We start from the raw sequence: 21,084 nt of genomic DNA, 5'->3' as shown, positions 1-21,084 counted from the left end.
AAGATAGCCCCAACATTGATCTTTCCATTGCTCTTTGCGTTATTCTGATTTTGCTTAGTTTTCTTGGTTAATGTTAGCGTCTCCGCACTATACGTTAGAACAGGTAGTACGCAATACAAAACGACTAACAATGATTGAAATTAAACAGTAAATTCTATATATTATATCTAAACAGGCTAAAGGCTAATTGCAACGATACATTTTACCAGGAATGCTAACAATGTTTAACTTAGAGAATTCAGTATATAATTATTGCAATCGATGAATTTCAAGGTGCTCTAGTAGAGCTGTTAGAATTAATTTGATATTGAAACCAATAAACTATTTTCTACTTCCAATTAAGCACTTATTAAATTCATCCTTTTTTGAAGTGAAACTACTTTAGGCGCGCTCGGAGTAAAAATTCAAGGCCGTGACACGACACACGCACACGACAGGAAAAGTGACAAGGCCAGCTTACGGCTTAGAAAAAATCGTCCGATTTAAATCTTTTACGGTCAACTTTACCGTGTACGACACCTGTCACTGTGACCGTTAGTTTTGATGTAAGAAACGTCAAAAGTTGATGTCGTCCGATCGCGACCAAATTTGGTGGGTAGGCTATATGAGCGACGGCGACGGTGCACACGGTCCCACCCTGCAAAGTTAGAAACGACGTTTCGTTTACATCTTCATTAGGGAGGGACAAACAATTTGACATTGAAGAAAAATATGGGTCGATTTGGGATAATTGGGGACGGGCTACAAGATGACGCCCTCGACGTTTCGAAACGATGCCTTTAAATGGACGAAATCATCAGGATTTTTCTCTTATGGGTCGATTGGAAGGGGCCGGAACTGGTTGCAGTGAAGGGAGAAAACATTCCTAAAAAGGCGGTCATAACGGTCTTTCTGCCGTGGAGCAAGGGGAAAGACACCACCTACCTGCTGAGACTTATCCAAGGTCAGAACTTCAATGTAACGACATCGAGTTGGCGAGTCATCAACTCGAGGGACGACGGTCATGGTCAGGTCCTCACAATAGGAATTGACCTCAAATCCAAGGAGGCAATAGAGAAAAAGGGACATATCCTAAGGATATTATCCTCTATTATAGATACGGGACAACACCGGTATCAGGTCTAAGGAGAGACCAAGTTAAAGAGGTGGAGAAAATGGAGACAGATCCTCCAGCCTCCACCTCACGGATTCCTCAGCCGGAGGCAAGCTCCTCGACTGTGAAGAGCGGCACGGAGGGCCAAACTCCAACCGTGAAGGGTGTGTACCCTCGGAGGAAGAACTGTTGTCAGAGGAGGATGGGAAATACCCTGTCCCCTCTACAACAGGGGTATGATGGGTTATAGATTGTGTGATGACTCAAGGAAGGGGGGCAGAATATATTTTTAAGGTCGCAGTAATTAACCCCCCTCTTACTCATTCTACATTCTACATGGTTCGATTGGAACCAAACTCCGCATGTCGATAGAGGTACCAGAATGGAGTCCTCAGACGAGCAGACAGACAGACGAAAATAAGAAGTTTATTACTTTTTCAACATTTCAAACTACACTTTTTCAAACATTCCTGCAAATTTTTCAATTTTAATAGCTGTTAGTAAGAAGATTAACTTGAAATATACGCACAAAGTGCACACACAATTTTTTTTTATTAGTAATATTATAGATTTAACAATATTCACTATTTACAACAGATGAAATTATGTAAGCATTTCCATATAAGAATTTTATGTCAGTTGCTTCAGAATTTATCTAAACGAATCCTATTAATACGTACTTACAGTACTTAGTAAATTTTAACCTGAGTTTAACCTGAACTATTTAAATACAAAATCACTGTAAAAAATGCTTCTTCGTTTCTGATATACTTTATTAAAGAATCGTCCTGTATATAACTGTCTGTGTTAAACTCATTACAGCCCATATGTGGAATCTAAAAAACCACAAATCAATCTCTTGCCAGTAGTGAGCATGATATTAACACGTCCTCGATTAAACGACGCTGTCACAAGACGATAAAAAAAAAGACTTTGCTATATAAGGCTGAAGCAAGTAAAAACTGGAAACCGTAATCAAAAAGACAGATCGAAAATAAATATAACGATCTTTATTGACAAACATTTATATGCAACCTCGTTAGGTCATATAGTTTTCGCATATGTTTTGATATTAGCCAAATCCATATTTTTACATAAATTTATGAAACTACGCTCATAAAACGTTAACACATTGTTTAATTTTATGTACACAGGCGAATTGAATTATTTATGTGCTTATTAGCACTTCACATATCCATTTTTTTGTGATGTGTGTTTACTACTCTTTATTCAATTACCCTGTTATTGCAACCGGCAATTTTCAATGATCACTGATAAGACAATTAGACATGTTAAGTTATGCACGTGATTCAATATTTTGGGGGTGGCACAACCTTTGGAAGACAAACTGTCATGAGACCACGATCAAAATGACTCTTTCACATTTTCGTCAATGTGTGATTTCGCAGAACAAAACATGTCCGAGATGAGCTAAATATTCAGTACCTATAAAAAATTATTTTTGTTGTTTATTCTATGTTTAACACGAATAAAATTTTAATACATAAACGCGGATTTTTCATCCAAATATATTTTCGTCAAACGTATTACAGATATTACACATTTTAATATGGCAACACTGTCGCTTTCAGATCCACACCGTCTTCGATATGCCTTCGTTGGCCGAATGAGAGAAAACAAGTGTTTTATGCGTTGACCGCAGAACGATTGGTGTCTCCACTGTACAGCACTTGAAACGTAAGGGGAAATCAAATCAGCCTTGTCACGAATTCGCCCATCAGGTTAGGGTTGCCAACCGTCCTCTATCCCAGAGGACAGTCCTCTTTTTGATCTCACTGTCCTCCTTTCTCTCACGCACTGAAAAAGTCCTTTTTACATACCAAACCAGATCAAGCTCAAAATCTAAAAAATATTCGTCATCGCCACAATGCTTTAAAAAATTGTTAATCTGTGTCTTTCGCTACTTCCACTCGTTTGTACAGAAAAGAAAATGAAGAAATATGTGTACAAGAAATTTTTTTGGAAGCAATAAACATGTTTAACTATTTTATGTTTATTTACTGTTAGCTTATGTTTTGATAAAAAAAGTTTTGTCGATGTTGATCGAAATGGTTTGTTTTCTCTCCAAAAAAAATCCTATATGTATGGGTATTTCGCCACTGCACTGCAAGAAAATCTACAAAATAAAATAGTTATTTTTTGTAAACACTTCTGCGTTAAACCCAAACGGACACTACTTGTCAGAAGTTATGTTTACGGTTATACAAATTCTTCTTGCAGTGCAGTGGCGAAATACCCATATAGGATTTTTTGGAGAGATGAATCCGCCACATAGGTATAGACATTTTTTATGGTTTGTTTTATGTTAACAAGTTTTGAGTATAACATTTTTAAGAAAGTAAAAAAGACGAGGGTGGCGAGTGGCGAGGTTTCAAAAAATGTTTCGCCTGTGCCTCTTTCTCGTCCTCTATTGTTTATTTTGAAAGTTGGCAACCCTACATTAGGTTGCGTATCTTCCCAATTCTTTCAATCAACGCTAATAGTAAAAGGAATAAATCGAGTATAGACGCCTGGACTACACAAGCGGAGATATCATCGCACAAACCCGCACCTTCAGATTTCTCTCGTTTCGTCTGAAAACTCGACAAGTTTAATTGAATAAACAAACCTGTTGGCCGGGCCGCTAAAAGGTGGCAATAACGACGATTACCCGCCCTCGTCGAAAATAGACGCTGTAGAGAATGCTAAATTATGCAAATCGCCGCCGAGGCAAATAACACTCGGCACAACAACGGTACAAAACGACAAAGAACATGCAGTACGCGAGAGCCGGTACCGCGAGGAATTCGCGTAGTTTTGCAGGTCTATTAGTTAATAAGTTAATAACCGACATGGTTCTAAAAGCGTGTCGCATTTATCATTGCAGGGTTCGGTTGGCTCAGTATAGAAAAATACTATTTATTTTTTACTGAACTTAATATAAGCTTACAGTGGCGAAGCTTCCATTGATGCGGGTGATGCGTCGCATCCCTTCAAAATATTGTAATACGTTTTAAACCAGATGCGTCTCAAAAGAGGCTCACTCCCATAACTTTTATTTTTTCAGATAAAAAAATGAGATTTGGTATGTTAGTAAAAGACATAAATTAGAATTGATTCACGTATTCAATTCTTTTTGGGCCACTTCCTGTTTCATCGGAAATTACTACAACTTTTAATTTTTAAATGGCATCCTCGGTATTTTATTATTTTATTCGATAGAAAATGACACACTGAATAGAATGACAAATCATATGTCAACTTTTGACATTTCCGCTTAAAACAAAATTGAATATTAAATTTCAATTCTAGAGTGCCATGGCTGTGTTAAAAACACCGATTTTTAATCAAGGAACATTGGAAAAATAGATTTGATCGTCTAATGTTTTTAGTGTCTTGTCCTGGCCGGTTAAAAGATTGGCACAATAATACTGTGGCACCCGAGAACTCGCCCGAGAATCTGGGCATTAGTTTTTGGTGGGGGTGAGGGGTTGGTAAGGGGGTATGGGAGGGCGTTAAAAATTTTAAAAAATGGTAACTCCAAAATTACAGTAGCTAGCGAAACGCGGTTTTCAATTTTGTAATAACATCAAAATCAGTCAAAGTCGCAGTTTTTGAGATAAAAAAAAATTGGAAAAATTCCTTTAAAGGGGGCGGCTATACGTGCCCCCCGGCGCCAATTTTTTTAATGGCTGTTACATTTTTTGTATATTTTACTTTTGTCTTCAAAATTAAAGACTTTAATAAAAAAAAAAGAGAAAAAAACTTTATTGTGGTGGCAAGTGGGGGGTCCTTAAGAAACGTTATTCCCTGGTGACCACAAGGGTCAATCTGTTTGGTGTCCCAAAGCCGATTCGTACCCACAAGTATTTTTAAAATGTTACCATTTGCAGTGCGTGAGCAATCGTGTCGTCGACAGAAGTTTTCATGAATTATCTTTTAAACCAAATTTATTTGTACAAAGAATGTACCAGATATATTTAAATTTTCAGCCTCAAAAGTCAACACTTTTTAATGAAATGTTTTTCAAAGATGTTCAACAAGCTTAACTAATGCTTGAAGAAAGTTGACACATCGCGTATAATATAATTAAATTTATCTCTTATTTAACGCAACACGTAGTAATTGAGAAAACAAATTGGAATTTACTGTACCCTGATTATCAGCTTAAAGGTTGCATGACTAAATAACTACTAAGAATGCCGATACGATAAAAATTACAACTGTAAAGTGTAGACATAATCCGTTCCCTCCTGTAAAATTAATCGCGTGGAAAAAGACATGTGAGAAAGAACATATGTATGTACTTACTGGTGACAAAACTATTAAATTACACAGGTTTGTCGCTTTAAGTAGGTTTATTAAGAATGAATTGCATTAAATTACTATCTAATACAAACTTATAATTTTCTTTTGTGTTAGAACTAGCTAATTTGTTTCTTTTAGTCTTTTTGGACTTGGTAATCAACACCCAGTAAATGAAGACCTGAGATGAATTTTGATTAAAACTTTTGTAGATATTAATGCACCGATTAATAAATTATTAATTAAATTAATAAGATTGTGAGAAAACAAAATAAATTAAAATACTACTTTTTTAACATTTATTTCTTCTTTATTCGATATACATTTAGTACCAGTAATTTGAAAAATAGTATAATTTGAAAAATTAGTTTAGTGTGCTGCTTTAACTCAAAAAATTATATTTAACTTCATTATTTGTTTGGACAAACCTTTCTAAAGGTGCCCATTCACATACAGTTCGCCGGCAGTCCAGAACCGTCGATTTGCATATCGTCAGTTAAAATTTCTTCATACACATACAGGCCGTCGACAGGTCTGAATCTGTAGATTACTTAAATCTCACGATCGATTGAAATGTATGGCGAAAAATCGACAGTTCTAATCGTAAGTACTTGTTTTTGGACAAGTTTTGTACTATCAAGATGAGCGACTTACGTAATAATACGACTTTTTTAACCGAATTTATTGTTTGTATAGACAATTGCCCTATCTGTGGAAAAAGTAAAATGAGTTATTTTGGGTCATAAGTGACCTAAATACAAAAATATTTTCATGGTGTCTGTCTGTCTGTCCGTCTGTAACACGATAACTCAAAAACCGCTAAACTGATTTTAACCAAATTTGGCACAAAAATACTGTAGCATCCGAGAATCTGGCCATTAGTTTTTGGTGGGGGTGGGGGGTTGGTAAGGGGGTATGGGAGGGGGTTAAACATTTTAAAAAATCGTAACTCCAGAATTACAGTAACTAGCCAAACGCGGTTTTCAATTTAAGATTAGGAATAATATTTGCAACAAAATTTGCAATAACATCAAAATCAGTTAAAGTCGCAGTTTTTGAAAAAAATCCTTTACTTTGAAACTAAAAGAACTGCCTACCAACTTTTTATTAACATATTTTAGTATGGGCGGCTATACGTGCCTCCCGGCGCCAATTTTTGTCTTTGTAATTGGCTCTTGCAATAACAAAAGCACGAGAAGTGTATTTTTGTATTTAAAAACATTTTTCATTTCAAGATCATTTGATTAAAACTGATGATTTGTTTGTGTGTGTAGTGAAAGCACAGTTTTCCTTCAGTCCAAAAATTGACAGTCCCAAAATTGAAGATCGCATCGTTCGACGTAACTGCATTGTGTGTGGCCTGACAAACTTTAGATCTTCAGTTCAAAGTTCAGTTCAGATTATGACAATTAGTTACAAGTAATGAAAAACTAATAAAATAAAAATGCATAAATATATCTCTTAATAGATATATCATAAGAAATAAAAAAAACTCATTCACTACTTGAGAATTTAAGAGATATGATTTCAATATAGATTACTTACAGATATAAACTGCAATAATCATATTTTTGAATAAATAGAAAAAAATAACTGTTATCAAATATTTACTTATATTAGGTAATAGAGTAATAGGTATTTAAGTTCAAAAATACCAAAAGGTTATAACTTAAAAACTATGTACTTACCTTGCAAACCAGCTCTAACTCTTTGCTTCCCTTCTTAACTGCCTCTACCCTTTTCTTCACACCGGGACTGCACAAGGTGTAGTTGTATTTGAAATTTTTTCCATTCGGAATTAACAACTGTCTCGTAACAGCTCTTTTTGCAGCCAACCGGATTTGAGTTGGCAAGTCACATTCCTCCTCTATAACTGTATGTGACTGCCTTATGTATTTCTCAATCCCTTTTAGACTCGAACCATCTCGTTCTCCGATCTCTCTGACTGCTTTCGTGACGATTTTTGTTAAATCACCTCCTTTTTGAAGTCGAAGTGTCCGACTTTGTAAACCTCCAGGATCTTTATAAGAACTTTGTCCTTTGTTAAACACTTTTAATATAGTCCCATCCTTAACTGCTACTTCTAGATGTTCGGCAATGACATCTTCATGAAAGTTATGATGCAAACGAATGGAATGGCATATCCTTTCAATGCTGGGCCGCTGTTTTTGGTTACGAATTTTTCTGATGGCATCCAAAATCCAACTGAGCCACACGTCTTGAGCTACATCCTCTGGCTCATTCATTTCAACTTAAAATACAAATTGTAATAATCAAAAACTAACATAATTATTCAAAAATAAATAGTTTGACATATATGTATTTCTAGGATTTCAAAATTTCTTGACAAAGTAGGTAAACATAAATAACCAGGTTTTTAAAAATACAAAGTAAATTGGTTTATCATTATATGAAGTAATAAAAATAAGGGCTTATTGATTTTCCTTTATGAATTTCATTAATTATCCGGTTACTGAGTTTGAAAATAACAACAGAGTATGTTGAATAATAAAATTTAATTTAAATATCTTAATTAGGTATTTCATATTAGAAAGAAGCAAAACGGCAAATGAAAACCTGTTTATGAAATACATTTCACCGGCATAAATGTTTACCTCGTGACTAATTCGTCCAAAGCGGATTAATGTAGCAAAAAAATTATATTTTTAGTCCGCCACTGGACAGGCATCAATCCCCGCCGGATAGCGATCCCGCCTAAAGGTATTTTATTAAATTTATGCCAATTATGTCAATAATAAACATATAATTTAGGTACTACTTAATTTTAAATTAATATCTGCGTTTGAAAAATGACCCTAATCGTTCATGCGACGCCTGAAAACGGCACTAAAGATTAGTAACTACATTATACACAGGCATTACGAATTCCGACGGTAGCCATATTGGGCGATTAAAACCACAATATTTACCAGGTTTTTTCTACATTATAAGTTATTTTTTCAAGAAAGTAATATCTCACCTGGATTATACTGATGTATCCGCTTCGATTAAATGCAATTTCACCCCAAACACTCTCACCACTACAACAGAATGACGCAATTTTGCGCCAACACTTTTCAATCGTTTGCTTCGCAAATGTAGTAAACGATCCGGCGGCAAGGAGTCGCTTCCACCATAAATTTACCGTTTTGTTTGTTTACATGTTGCTTAAACCCATCACACATACGAACAACACTGTTTAAAATAATTAACTGCCCCACTTTCTTTCCAGATATTTTAATTAGAGGGTTAATTCACTGGTAATAACTCATTTCGATAGATCACAACAAAAGGTTAGTATTGTGACAAAATGGCCTGTTGGGAGCGCGCGCACTTCATCTTTCATTTCGGCTCTTATGGAAAATCGCTCGGAGCTGTCGGCGATTATTTCTCTCTGTCTAACCGGTTGGGTTAAAGGAGGACTAATTGATACGTGAGCGCACGTAACCGTTTTTCTAAAGGCCAAAAGATCAAATCCACTTCCGTTTCGCGACGGCTATTCGAGGTGAGTTAACATGAAAATTGATCAGACCGCATGCGGTTTATTATTTCAATTTATTTATTTTCATAACGAATGTAAAACGTATGTTATCCACAAATAATATTATTTTCTGTGATAATAACTCTGCGGATTTATTTTTGATACTAATTAGAACTAATTGAATAGCCTAGATAAATTATCTATTTTAAATTTATTAATTTTATCTTTGAAAGAGAATCAATCAATTAAATATATTTTAGTATTTTTAATAAACCTTGGAAAAAGCATATTACTTAATTTTAAGCAGGCTATTATAAATATTTGTTGTTTAGAATTTAAAATACGTGTACTTATCATTAGATTGTTTACGTAATGGCAATAATTAATCAACAACAAAGTAATCACAATGTACCGTTATATCACGCTTGATCACGCTAGTACATCTCAAATGTATTGCTTCTGAATTGAATATTTATTTAATCTGAAGTACAACTTATAATACGTATTTTGTGTAAATTACCTGTGGTTAACGGAACTAAAAGTTCTTTTATAATCAGGTACCAAGCGCGGGTACCTATTTCTACATTGGGTAGAAAGAGTTTCTTGAAAATTGTTTTCCAATAAATTAATAATTAATTGAAAATTGATATTGGCGCTCGAGCCGCTGCTTTCGTAATTGAGAAAGAAGGTACCTACTTATCGACAAATTAGTCTTGGGACGAGAGATGGCGCTGATGTAGTTTTTGAAAAATTCAGTTATTCCGTTAATTTTTTAGTAGATATAAGAATGGGGGTGATTTTACTTACTCCATTTAATATTATAAGAATTTTGGATTGAATGATAGACTTCCTGGAATAATATGTATACATACATGTATTTCACGAAAATGATACAATATAAACTTGACCGCAAACACTAAAGATACACGGACAACCAAAGGTAGGCCTTAAAAGTATGTTAATAATGGCTCAACAAACAAAAAATATGTTCAATATTATACAGGGTAATGGTATTTCATAGACTCACCTCAATAAGCCTAAGAATATCCAGTACTGCATGCTGAAGCACAATATTATCAATTATCATGTATTAGGTTTTTGGAAGAAAATATCTATAATATATTTATGTTGCTCCAATATACAAAGTCGATGGTTCAGGCTCCAAATATAATAACGTAACAATAATAAGTGATAATGTAGTATTAGTCCCAGAGAAAAATCTAAACATGTTTATTTTGGAATCATAATATAGGAAGGTAGGTACCACGAAACACCTTATTCTTATTCATTAGTTGTAAGACGATTGCTTTAACTTTTGATTAAATACCTATATATTTCTATTATAATGGATTATACAATAAGAACGATTCTACTTGAAAATCTTAATACTGATTAGTTTAGTGAACTTTTAAACAAAGTGATGGTACAAAGAAAATATTTTCAATTGTCAAGGAAATTCTAATTATGTGAGTAAAAAAGTAGAAATATTGATTGCAGATGACACACTTAATACATGAAGTGATATAATCACAAGTAAAATTTTTCTCCTGTTTAAGTACCAAACCATTGTAGACACCACTGTAATGAAGCTCTATTTGTACCCATTTTTATGGAGGTACCCCCGTATGATCGAAAAAAAAACGGCGTCCAGTCCGCAAATTTTACATATAAAATGACAGCGACCTTTACTACATAGCCATCGCTGATGTTTTTTTTTTCGATTATACGGTATATGTAGTACATAACATCCATAACATGCTTTATAACATGTCAGTGTCCAAAGGTTAACCAGACTCAAACTCAACTGGTGGGAGCTACATGAAAAAAGTGAGATATTGATACGGATATTCATCTTTCTTATGAATTAGAAACTTATTTGTATCCTTTCTGAACCTTGAACTAATACAGGTAGTAGATATTTATAAAATGATACTGTGATGAAATTCCAATTAAACTTAACTGCATTAAAATTTATTTCCAACGTTCCAACCATTTCTGTATCAAATAAAAGCTGTTGTTAATGGGAAGTAATTTATTACCACAATCACAATTCAAAATAAAAAAGACACATTTAGTTATTATAGACTACCAGCTAATATTAAAGTTATTGAATTTACAGAATTTTAAACATATAAAATATCTTGCCATATAGGAAATGCAAACACATAAAGATCATTAAGATCTAAAATTTGCAACTTTTACTGTGGTCATCTTTTGTAAATTGATGAAGGAATTTTTTGACTCATACCATCTAGTATGGAGCATATCTTCTGGAAGGTGATGGTCCTCTCATTGGTGGCCTGTAAAATGAAATACAATATTAGAAAAATATGAAATGTTCTAGAAGAGTTGTTTTTCAGAATTGTCGAATAAAGAGACACTGTCAAGAAACAAAAAACGAACTGAAATGTAATATTACAGTGAAGTTCTTTATGACGTTCGACTCTGTATAGATTGAAATAAATGTAGAATACCATCTGTCACATGAGAGATTATATGATATGAGTGTCATTTTGCTGGAAAATATTTTCTGATGCACTTCATCAATCATATCGAAATTGACTATAAAGCCTATAAACCTGACTAAATGAAATGAGGAAAAGCTCCTCATATTACTTCAGAGCAAATGATTGTAACAGGTATATTATTTAGATTGAATCTGCAAAAATTAGTTTATTTTTATTATCGCCATGTTTCATTTCACATTGCGCCACGATCAGCAACGTTGTTATTATTTGACAGTTATCATAATGTCAGTAATTATTTTGTATATCATGTTGAATCTTTGGGAGTAATTCTCATTTTTTGTCAATTTTAATATTTTTTTAAAAATTGTACTCTGAAGCACAAACTGTTCTTTTAAGAACTAAATTTTCAAGTTTTTGTATTGCATTTCTTGAAATTGTGTGTTGAAAATATGCCGAAGCAATTAAACAGTCGAAGTAAAGAGCTTGTAGCTTTCCTGATAAACTATTTTGAATGAGAACGTGTAAATAAAGGTCCTTTATTACCTTTAACTGTAGTCAGAGAAGTAAGTTTGATTAGTAAGCACATTATACCAATTTCAAAACTATTTCTTATTTCGACTTGTAGCCAGTAGCTGCTGTCTTAAATTAAATTTAAATATTGGTACTGTGAGTTAGTTCTTACAGGGTTAATAAATAAATTAAAATTACTAAAATATTAATTAATCAATTAAAAATAAAACGTAAAAATCTTAAAAAAATGATATAAATATATTGTTTCCCAATTTTATATTAAGACCCATCTCATAAATCCATCACAATCTGGCAGCGCTGTCGCCATCGCTTGTCCCTCAAAGTTGATCACATGCATCGGAAATTGTTTTGCGATAACTTTAGTTTAAAATTTTAACTTTTGGCCAGCACAACGTACCTTCTCTCATCGAAAGAGTCTCTGCTAAAATCTTCATACATTCGGCTCATTCTAGTTCCGGATATTGCTCCAGATGGCGGTGGCGATCTTCTACTGAACATTGAGTAATCGCTAGATCCCCTAGCGAAGCCGCCATCGCTTATTCGACTGCCCATACTGCTTGAGGAAGGTCCTCGAAGACCAATTGAAGGCATGGGTGGTAAGGGTTCCCTTCTGGGTGGCAACGGGGGAGGGATAAAATCGCGGCTGCCGCGGAGTCCCAACTCACCCCGTGGGGGTATGCCAGAGTAGCGCCTTTCATAGAGGTCGCGGGAATCTTCGGGATACCTCCTGTCATAATAGCTGTCATATGCATCCTATACAGAAAAAAGAAATATGTTATAGTTTCAGTCATGTTTGTTAGGTTTATCGATTTTAAAATAGTTTTGTTTGAAGGTGACTTTTTAAACCAGTTTAGGATTACCTAATATACAGAGTGGTCCGAACTGTATTTCAGAAACTTCGGCAGCATATTTTGCAGATAAAAATAAGTAAAAAAGTTCCTATAAATGTATGTCCTAAAATGCTAAGTTTTGATAATACAGGGTGTAGAAATTTCATTTTTACTTCGATTTTTTCCAAACAATTTCTGAAGTAACGTCAATATTTGGATGAAAATTGGCGTCTAGGGGTTTTTTGGCATGAGAAATTTGATTTTGATGTCAATATGACTCCTACTAGTAGAGGACGCCACCTACATATTTTTAACTGGTTTGAAGAGTAATAAAATTTCGTCCGTACCTGTATGAAACAACTGAGTAAAACAATATAAATTTACTACCTGTTTTTACATAAAAAAGTTCTCTTGGTAAAAATCGCTACGAGTAATGGTTTTCGAGATATTTGGAATCAAAGTTATCCATACCTGTCATGATTGACATAAATTAAACATGTTGACTAAATAGTTATTAGACTGAAATCATAAACTTGAAATGTTTTTGTGCCAAAAGTTCAACAGAAACCGTTTTATCATCATTTTTTCGCAGAAAAATTTATGATTAATTTAAAAAAAATTCCTATTTAACTATTTCAGACAAATAACTATCTACTCAACGTGTTTATTTTTTGTCAATAATGACATTTATTGACTATTTTCATTCTAAGTATCTGGAAAACGGGTGCTCGAATCGATTTTTACCAAGAGACCTTTTTTATGTAAAAAAACGTAAATGTAAATTTTTTACTCAGTAGCTTTATACAGGTACAGACGAAAATTTATTACTCCTCAAACTAGTTAAAAAATATGCAAGTGGCACCCTCTACAAGTAGGAGTCATATTGACATAAAAATCAAATTTATCATGTCAAAAAACTCCCAGACACCAATTTTCATCCAAATATTGACGTTACTTCAGAAATTATTTAGAAAAAATCGAAATAAAAATGACACTTCTATACCCTGTATCTCCGAAACTAAGCATTTTAGGACATACATTTATACGAACTTTCCTGCTTATTTTTTTGTAAAATATGCAGCCGAAGTTTCCGGAATAAAGTTGGGACCAGCCCGTATAACGCATGTGCAGTTATTAACTATATAGTTGAAATTCTTAATTTTTTTTTGAGCGGATTCTTTACATAATATGTTTTTTTATAAATTGGTTCTACGATAGTACAAACTTAAAAGAAATTTCATTTCATTCATCATTTGCATTAGCAGTAATATCTGTTTTAAAATTTTAGTTTATTTATCGAAGCATTTTTTCAATACTTTTTTAATTTAATATATTTTTTAATATATTATATTAAAAAATATATTAAATTAAAAAAGTATTGAAAAAATGCTTCGATAAATAAACTAAAATTTTAAAACAGATATTACTGCTAATGCAAATGATGAATGAAATGAAATTTCTTTTAAGTTTGTACTATCGTAGAACCAATTTATAACCAGTAACAAAGTAGCCAAATATAATACGAGCACGAAAAACTGGTACTAAAAATTCAGAATTTTGTTTATATCAACCAATTCTACATATCAAAAATTTCGAATCGAATTACGCATATGAAATTCCTGATTTAGTTTGGATCTATTACTCTAAATATAGCTAATTGTTATAGTAATTTTAGACCAGATATTAAAGATTCTTATCTGTATAATGAAATATTATATAATCAGATTTTTTAAAAATACTGCTAGGATAAAGCGTTAATTAACATGAAAACATAAGTAGATACTCAGGCGCCATGAAACTAATTTTTGGTTTGCAGAGGATAATAAGTGCAAATATTTGAGAGAAATATAGAACTTGTTCTGATATTACAGTTTTAAATAAGCCGTCCAAGATTGAAACAAATTTATTATATAAATTATGTAGAGTAATAGAACCATGAAAGTGTTTTTATCGTGGTTGGGCCAACCAAAGTACTTAATCTGAACGGTCCAGTTCTATAAATTGATAGGAAAAAAACTGTATACAGGACTAATAAGATAGAATTGTGAATTATAAAAAATAAAAGAATAAAGTCGCGTATTACCCCAAATCGTCCCATCATCCGGTCGCGGAGGAACGGAGGAGGTGGCGGTGGAGGGTAGGGATCGCGTCCGAACATTCGTTCCCGAAACCTGTCCGGTCCCATACTCTTAGGACACTCCTTCGACCAATGTCCGCCACGTCCGCAGCGATAGCACTGTTCCGGATCGCCCATTCCGGGTCGCTGCCGAACACGGCTCGTAGATAACTGGACTTTCATAGGTTGGCCATCGACGATAGTACCATTAAGCTCTTTAATAGACTCGTTCACGTCTCCCGACGACTCGAGATGCACGAATCCATAGTTGCGAACGATGTCGCACTCCACCACGGTGCCGAACTTTTTAAACAACTCACGGACCTGGGGTGCTTTCGTGTTATCCGTCAAATTGCCTACGAAAATCTTGGTGGTCGGCGTTTGCGGCGCCTTGCGGCTTTTGGCCGCCTCGCACTTCATCGATTGCCCGTTGACCATGGTTCCGTTCAGTTGTTGGATCGCTTCGCGACCTTCGGATTCGTTTTCCATGTGGACGAAACCGTAATTCTTCACGACGTCGCATTCCACAACTTTGCCGAATTTCTCAAATAAGGGCCGAAGGTCCGACACGCTGGTTTTCTCGGCGAGGTTTCCGATAAAGATTTTGAACGTGCCCGCGCTGCTAAAACCCGGCATCTTGTCCGGCCTGAAAGTCGAAACACGTGAACAATTTGAAGCAAACTAGAGCGTGCGCCCACCAAACGCGTACGCTAACTAAATGCTTATACAGATCAACAAAGTCTCGCTTATGCATATCAACAGATTCTCCATATTAGTTAACTAATCAATTCTTGCTTAAGCTTCATAAACAGACTTAAGCTATTAGATCATATATACTTTTGTAGAAAAAATTATAACCCCCAAAACTATGATGATAACATGTACTTATCTATATTGATATTTCTTGTTTCTACATGTTTGCCATCTCGTTATGATCCGATTTTTCAACAGGAGGAAAGAAAATCTAAAATGGCATGTTGAAGACGTAGAAAAGGAATAAAGCAAAACTGATGATGTACCTGCTTGTATGAAAGTATATATGATCTACACTTAGACCCGATTTTATAACAGATACTGTGTGATAGATGAAAAATATATAAAATACTAGTTGAAGCCTGGCGCATCTGCCACGACATCAGGAAAAAAAAACTTTTTTTTTAATTAAATGAAAAACAGTAATCCGGCGACGACAGTTTTTAGAAGAGCCAATTAGCTACCTTTTAGTAAAAAAGGAACTTTCTAGAGCAAGTCGTTACTTCAGTAGAGATGACACAGATAAACATTAGCATTTTATATAATGTAGATTTCAACTTGAGCTTTAACATGTCTACTGGTGAAGTTTTTGAGAGTGACAGCTGATATAATTTTAAATCAATATAATGCCAAGAACTTTGATATAGTAGTATATAACAATAACTGTAGGTATAAAGAGTACGTTATACCAATATACCAAAAAATATATTCATTCAAAAACATAATGTTGTCTAGTACAAATCTAATAGACTTAATTTCTTGCTTAGCAAAGCTCTATCTAAACAATGTTAAAATTATATATCAGAGACAAGGGGAGAAATTTTAAATTTTCCATAAACAGATGTATCTGGAATGACTGAAAAAAAAAAAAAAAATGCTGTCTTATAAAAAATTTTGCTTGTTCCAAAATGGTAAAACCCGTTTATACTTTTCCAATTTCTCATTTTAGAGAAAAATAAAAAAATATGAAAATTTGAATGAATTTTGAAATTCTAAAAATCAAAACTATGAATAAAAATAGAATTTTCTCTAAAATAGAATGGATATTTGGAATAGTATGAACGGGATTAATCATTTTAGAACAAGCAAACTTTTTATATACAGTATGTGCCCGCATTGTCTTTACAAGAGGAAAAACTTTTTTATTGTTGACATTTTGAGAAAAATGCATTTTTCATAAAAAAATGCTTTATCTAAAATGGTTTTTCCCGTTTATGCTTTTCCAAATTTCCATACCGTTTTAGAGAAAATTAAGAAAAACATGAAAATATGGTTGAATTTTTCCTAAAAAAAGTTCCAAAAATAAAAACGCGTTTCTGTGGAAAAATCGATTTTTTTGAAAAATTTCGATTTCTTTCTTTGATAGATGTTTATTAATTTTAATTAATGTCATATTCTATGCTGTTGTTAAAGTATCATATTTTCGGATAACTATCATCACCCTTTCCCTACCATTGAATTTTGTGTTTCTTTGACATTTTAAAACTACAAAAAACATTACATTAATTAAAATTTTATGAATAACAATCAAAGAATGAAAACGAAGTTATATTATCATAGAAACGCGTTTTGACTTTTAGGATTTTTTAGGAAAAAATTCAACCATATTTTCATGTTTTTCTTAATTTTCTCTTAAACCGGTATGGAAATTTGGATTAACCAAATTTTTTTTATGAAGAAATGTCAATAATAAAAAAGTTTTTCCTCGTGTAAAGACAATCCGGGGGCGAAACTGTAGAATGCATTTTTCTTAAAATGCTAGAAGTTTCTCCTACTGTAGATAGTGTTAAGAACATACCTTTATTGTAATGTCTCAGTATTGCATACAAATTTAACATTTTTGAGCTGTTTAATTGTCTTGACCTAACTTGACCCCAGTTAGTGACATATGATGGTGAAATATTTCAGAAGTTTCTAGTCCCAGCAGGCAACTATTAAGCTTGACCAATCAGGTTGGTTAGCGTGGTTATTTGGAGGGTGTTAATTCATTTGTGTTTGGGGGTCAAAAACTCTAACGTGATTGGTCGGGCTTAATAGTTGCCTGGTGGGGCTAGACAAAAGTGATATTTCAAAAAGAATTTAAGTAAAATAACAAAGTACAATATGTAGTAAATTTGTCATGATCAGTCGTTTTCATAATTCGAACATGCATCAACTAGGTAGGTATAGGATCATCAGCTGTCATTGATCAAGAACAATGAAAAATAAAATGTGGTTTTCATGAAAAAATTTTGAAAATGTTATTACAACCCACCATGAAAAAAATCAAACAACTACAACAAAAATAATAATACTTTATAGAAGGCGTTTGCGAGTGTTTTTTTTTGGCGTTTGTTGAATTTTTGATAACCTATTTATAATACAATTGAATTAAATAAGAAACATTAAAATTTTATTGGAATAGATAATATGAGAGCAGAACAGAGTGCAAAGTCACCTAAGAAGCTTATTTCTAATTATCATTTTAATTTATTACGAATTTTAACCGTCGCGTTGTCTCTATTGTTAACATGACAGCATTTTATTAAACGTTAAACCAAGTTTAACTAAGTTGGTATTGTACAACCCGGTCTAAATAAAAAAAACTAATATGGAGAACCTAATAAAAAAATCAATAACTTGTACCTATTTCGTATTACGTCAAACAAAAAGTAGTTATTTTATACGCATAAATTAATTAACTCTACCACAACGTAACAGCTACTTAAATACATAATTTTAAACATTATATCTACAATAAAAACCTCAGGAATAATAGGAATTATGACGCCATTTTAGTTCAGTGGCCATTAGTATCAAAAATAGGTGTTAAAACTTATAACATGATATTTCTTACCTGTCTGAAATATTTGCAATGATTAGACAGTGAATTAAAAAGAAAGGAAATAATGGAGTATAGGGGAGCCCTGAAAACTGGTTGATGTATTTCACAAACCAAACGACAACGACGCCAACAACACACAAATGCAGATTCAAAATGGCGATTCCTTGAATCGGCAAGGGCGGAAAAGGAAGCAGATTTTGACAATTTTGACATATACAAGTCTACTTTCGACCAATAGCATGTGAATAACCACGTTCGGGAATAGTAGATTTTGCTTAATTTACTTGCAATAATTCTTTCGAAAAGTGTTTTGTGATTCTTTAAAATTTAATAAATATCAATGGTCTATAATTTTCTGCTTTAATAAAGTTTAAATTTAAGAAATAATTATCAAAATAATATTTATTTAATATAATTTTGGATCATACTTGAGGCATGAGCTGTCATCTATCTGGCGTAGATGTAAGTTGAGAAAAGCAGATTCCTGTAATATATTTTCCCCAAAATAAATTTTTGTCAGTCAGAAATCTCTGTTTTTGTCATTTTTTTTATAATACAATTTGTTTATAAATATAATGTTCTAAAAAAAGTGTTTTTTTTTAGAAAATGATGAGTAATTTTTCTCTGTTTCAGAATTCTCACGTATCCTATTACGCACCGATGCCTAGGTAGGTAATGGATTTTATTTGTGTTAATTTTTCATTTTTGAGTTCTTTTTTTTTGTAAGGTGAATTTATTTCTTTTCTCTAGTGGATCATTGTTTAATTCATCTACTATCTTTACAGCAATGATTATAGAAGAGTCACAACAATAAAGTCTATAGACGTTATCTGAATAAAGAAAATTCTGGTCATATCTATTCTGGCCAAACCAAGGTAGGTATATTTGTTCTCCTTATTACTTATGTTGTTTTCTGTTATAATTATAAACCCTTAAACAGTATTTTTTATTATCTAACAACTCATATTTATTTGAATTTAGTTACAATATGTAAATTAGTGGGCATTAATTTCAATAAGTTATCTCCTTATTAATTTTAAAGAACTAAGTAGATATTGATTATGCTCTGGAATTAAAAGACTTTATTTTTCTGTACGTTTATTACAATTTATTACACTTTTTTACATAAACACAACATCCAAATATCAGTCTTGCAATAAAAACATATTACTGCACATTCAATCAACATCGGTAAAACTAAAAGAGTTAAACATTTTAAATATCTACAAATGTAAATGCACATTCTAACAGTCACTCGGCCTATCTATGACAAATAATAATAGTAATAAAAAAAACATTTCATTTCATTAAAGCAACAGATTACCAAAATCAAAAATTACTTAGTGTTATCGACAAAAAATAAAATTGCACAAGTATTACAAATTTTTGAGCAACTGGTTTGTTTAAAAAAAAGTAGATACATATTCTTTAATTATTTGAAGGTGCAGTTTTAACAAGTGGTAATTTTACATCGATACTTTTTCTAAATTTAGAAGAAGAGTGGATTGTCTGGCAGCACCAAAAATAAGGATATATATTTTTCTTTAATATTTGGGAAATCATCACATAGATTAACAAAGAAGTTTATAATTTTGACATCGAAACAAATTAACATATACTATCCAGAATTCACTTAACTTCTTTATTATCTAGGTATATACTATTTAAATAATGCATTTTGTTGCATAGTTCTCTATAATAATCCACCAACATTTATTATACAAGATGGCACCATACTAGGAATTCGTTAATATGAAAAGCAGTGGTGTAACTAACATTTAATGTTCAGAAGGACTAGTTACACCACTGTTGAATGGCATAGAAGAATTTGGTACTGCATATACATTTTTAATTTTCACAATGAAAAAGTTACAACACTTTTGGATTACTGTTTGGTTTTACCAAATATTTTTAATTACATATTGTCAAATTGTTTCAGTATATAGGGAAGATTCAAGTAAACTTGTTTTTGAAAAAATAAAATAATTTATATAATAATTATATCCTTCAATAGAAAAAACTTATTTTATTTTTGATGGGGTAAAGTTTACACAATCTTCCATTAATTAATAGGTACATAATTTGTTTTAAAGCTACCTCTGGTATTTCATATTTACAGCTTAATTTTTAAGTTATTTACATTTGGTTAGAATTCTTGTAATATTGTTGTTTTGATTATGCTAAACAAAATTGCGAAATTGTATTTCTATAAGAAATAAGATTTGTACAGAATTTATAAAATTTATAAACTGAATATAAACCATTTGAACAAAAAGATGTCAGGAAAAATAACAAGAATATTGATCTAGTAGTTATAAAAAAAATGTTCAAATTTTACAAGTTACTGCCGTAAATATACAGGGTGGTCCGAACTGTATTCCGGAAACTTCGGCAGCATATTCTACAAGTAAAAATAAGTAAAAAAAATCGTATAAATGTATATCCTAAAATGCTTGGTTTGGGAGATACAGGGTGTAGAAATTACATTTTCATTTAGATTTTTTCCAAATAATTTATGAAGTAACATCAATATTTAGATGAAAATTGGTGTCTGGGAGTTTTTTGACATGATGAATTCCTATTTGTAGGGGGCGCCACCTACATGTGTTTTAACTGGTTTGAAGAGTAATAACTTTTCGTCCGTACCTGTATAAAACTGTTCAGTAAAATATATACATTTATG

General features: G+C 32.6%; 2 protein-coding genes and 1 long non-coding RNA gene across 4 annotated transcripts in view; 1 reads left to right on the top strand and 2 right to left on the bottom strand.

The window, feature by feature from the left end:
- Window positions 1-9,018, bottom strand: part of LOC115886482 (histone acetyltransferase KAT6B) — a 29,139-nt gene extending 20,121 nt beyond the window's left edge. The window contains exons 1-2 of one of the 2 annotated variants that reach the window (XM_030905650.1): window positions 8,379-9,018; window positions 7,087-7,649 (exon numbers count right to left, since the gene is read on the bottom strand). In XM_030905650.1, coding sequence (XP_030761510.1) covers window positions 7,087-7,644 — 558 coding nt within the window. In that variant the 5' untranslated portion in view covers window positions 7,645-7,649; window positions 8,379-9,018. The remainder of the gene's footprint in view (window positions 1-7,086; window positions 7,650-8,378) is intronic. The other variant, XM_030905652.1, reaches the window with a different exon arrangement.
- A 1,878-nt stretch (window positions 9,019-10,896) lies between these two features.
- LOC115886480 (RNA-binding protein lark) lies at window positions 10,897-18,590 on the bottom strand. The gene is made up of 4 exons (XM_030905648.1): window positions 18,414-18,590; window positions 14,792-15,470; window positions 12,276-12,631; window positions 10,897-11,179 (listed from the first exon to the last, which is right to left on the bottom strand). Exons 2-4 carry the CDS (start codon window positions 15,458-15,460, stop codon window positions 11,131-11,133), a joined length of 1,074 nt encoding a protein of 357 aa, XP_030761508.1. The 5' UTR covers window positions 15,461-15,470; window positions 18,414-18,590; the 3' UTR covers window positions 10,897-11,130.
- Window positions 18,591-18,960: 370 nt separating this feature from the next.
- LOC115886485 overlaps window positions 18,961-21,084 on the top strand; it is a 57,364-nt gene continuing 55,240 nt past the window's right edge. The window contains exons 1-2 of the long non-coding RNA XR_004050900.1: window positions 18,961-19,069; window positions 19,187-19,276. This is a non-coding gene — a long non-coding RNA (uncharacterized LOC115886485). The remainder of the gene's footprint in view (window positions 19,070-19,186; window positions 19,277-21,084) is intronic.

Source organism: Sitophilus oryzae, unplaced genomic scaffold, assembly GCF_002938485.1.
Source record: "Sitophilus oryzae breed Bouriz unplaced genomic scaffold, Soryzae_2.0 scaffold_490_pilon_pilon, whole genome shotgun sequence".
Taxonomy (NCBI): domain Eukaryota; kingdom Metazoa; phylum Arthropoda; class Insecta; order Coleoptera; family Curculionidae; genus Sitophilus; species Sitophilus oryzae.
This window is presented reverse-complemented; position numbering and strand designations above follow the sequence as displayed.

Excerpts from the sequence above, each read along its gene's own strand:
- LOC115886480 (XM_030905648.1), bottom strand. The coding sequence starts at position 15,460 with ATGCCGGGTTTTAGCAGCGCGGGCACGTTCAAAATCTTTATCGGAAAC. Across the intron at positions 12,632-14,791 it reads GGATGATGGGACGATTTGGG|GATGCATATGACAGCTATTA; the intron begins GTAATACGCGAC and ends TTTTCTGTATAG. Across the intron at positions 11,180-12,275 it reads GACTCTTTCGATGAGAGAAG|GCCACCAATGAGAGGACCAT; the intron begins GTACGTTGTGCT and ends TTCATTTTACAG.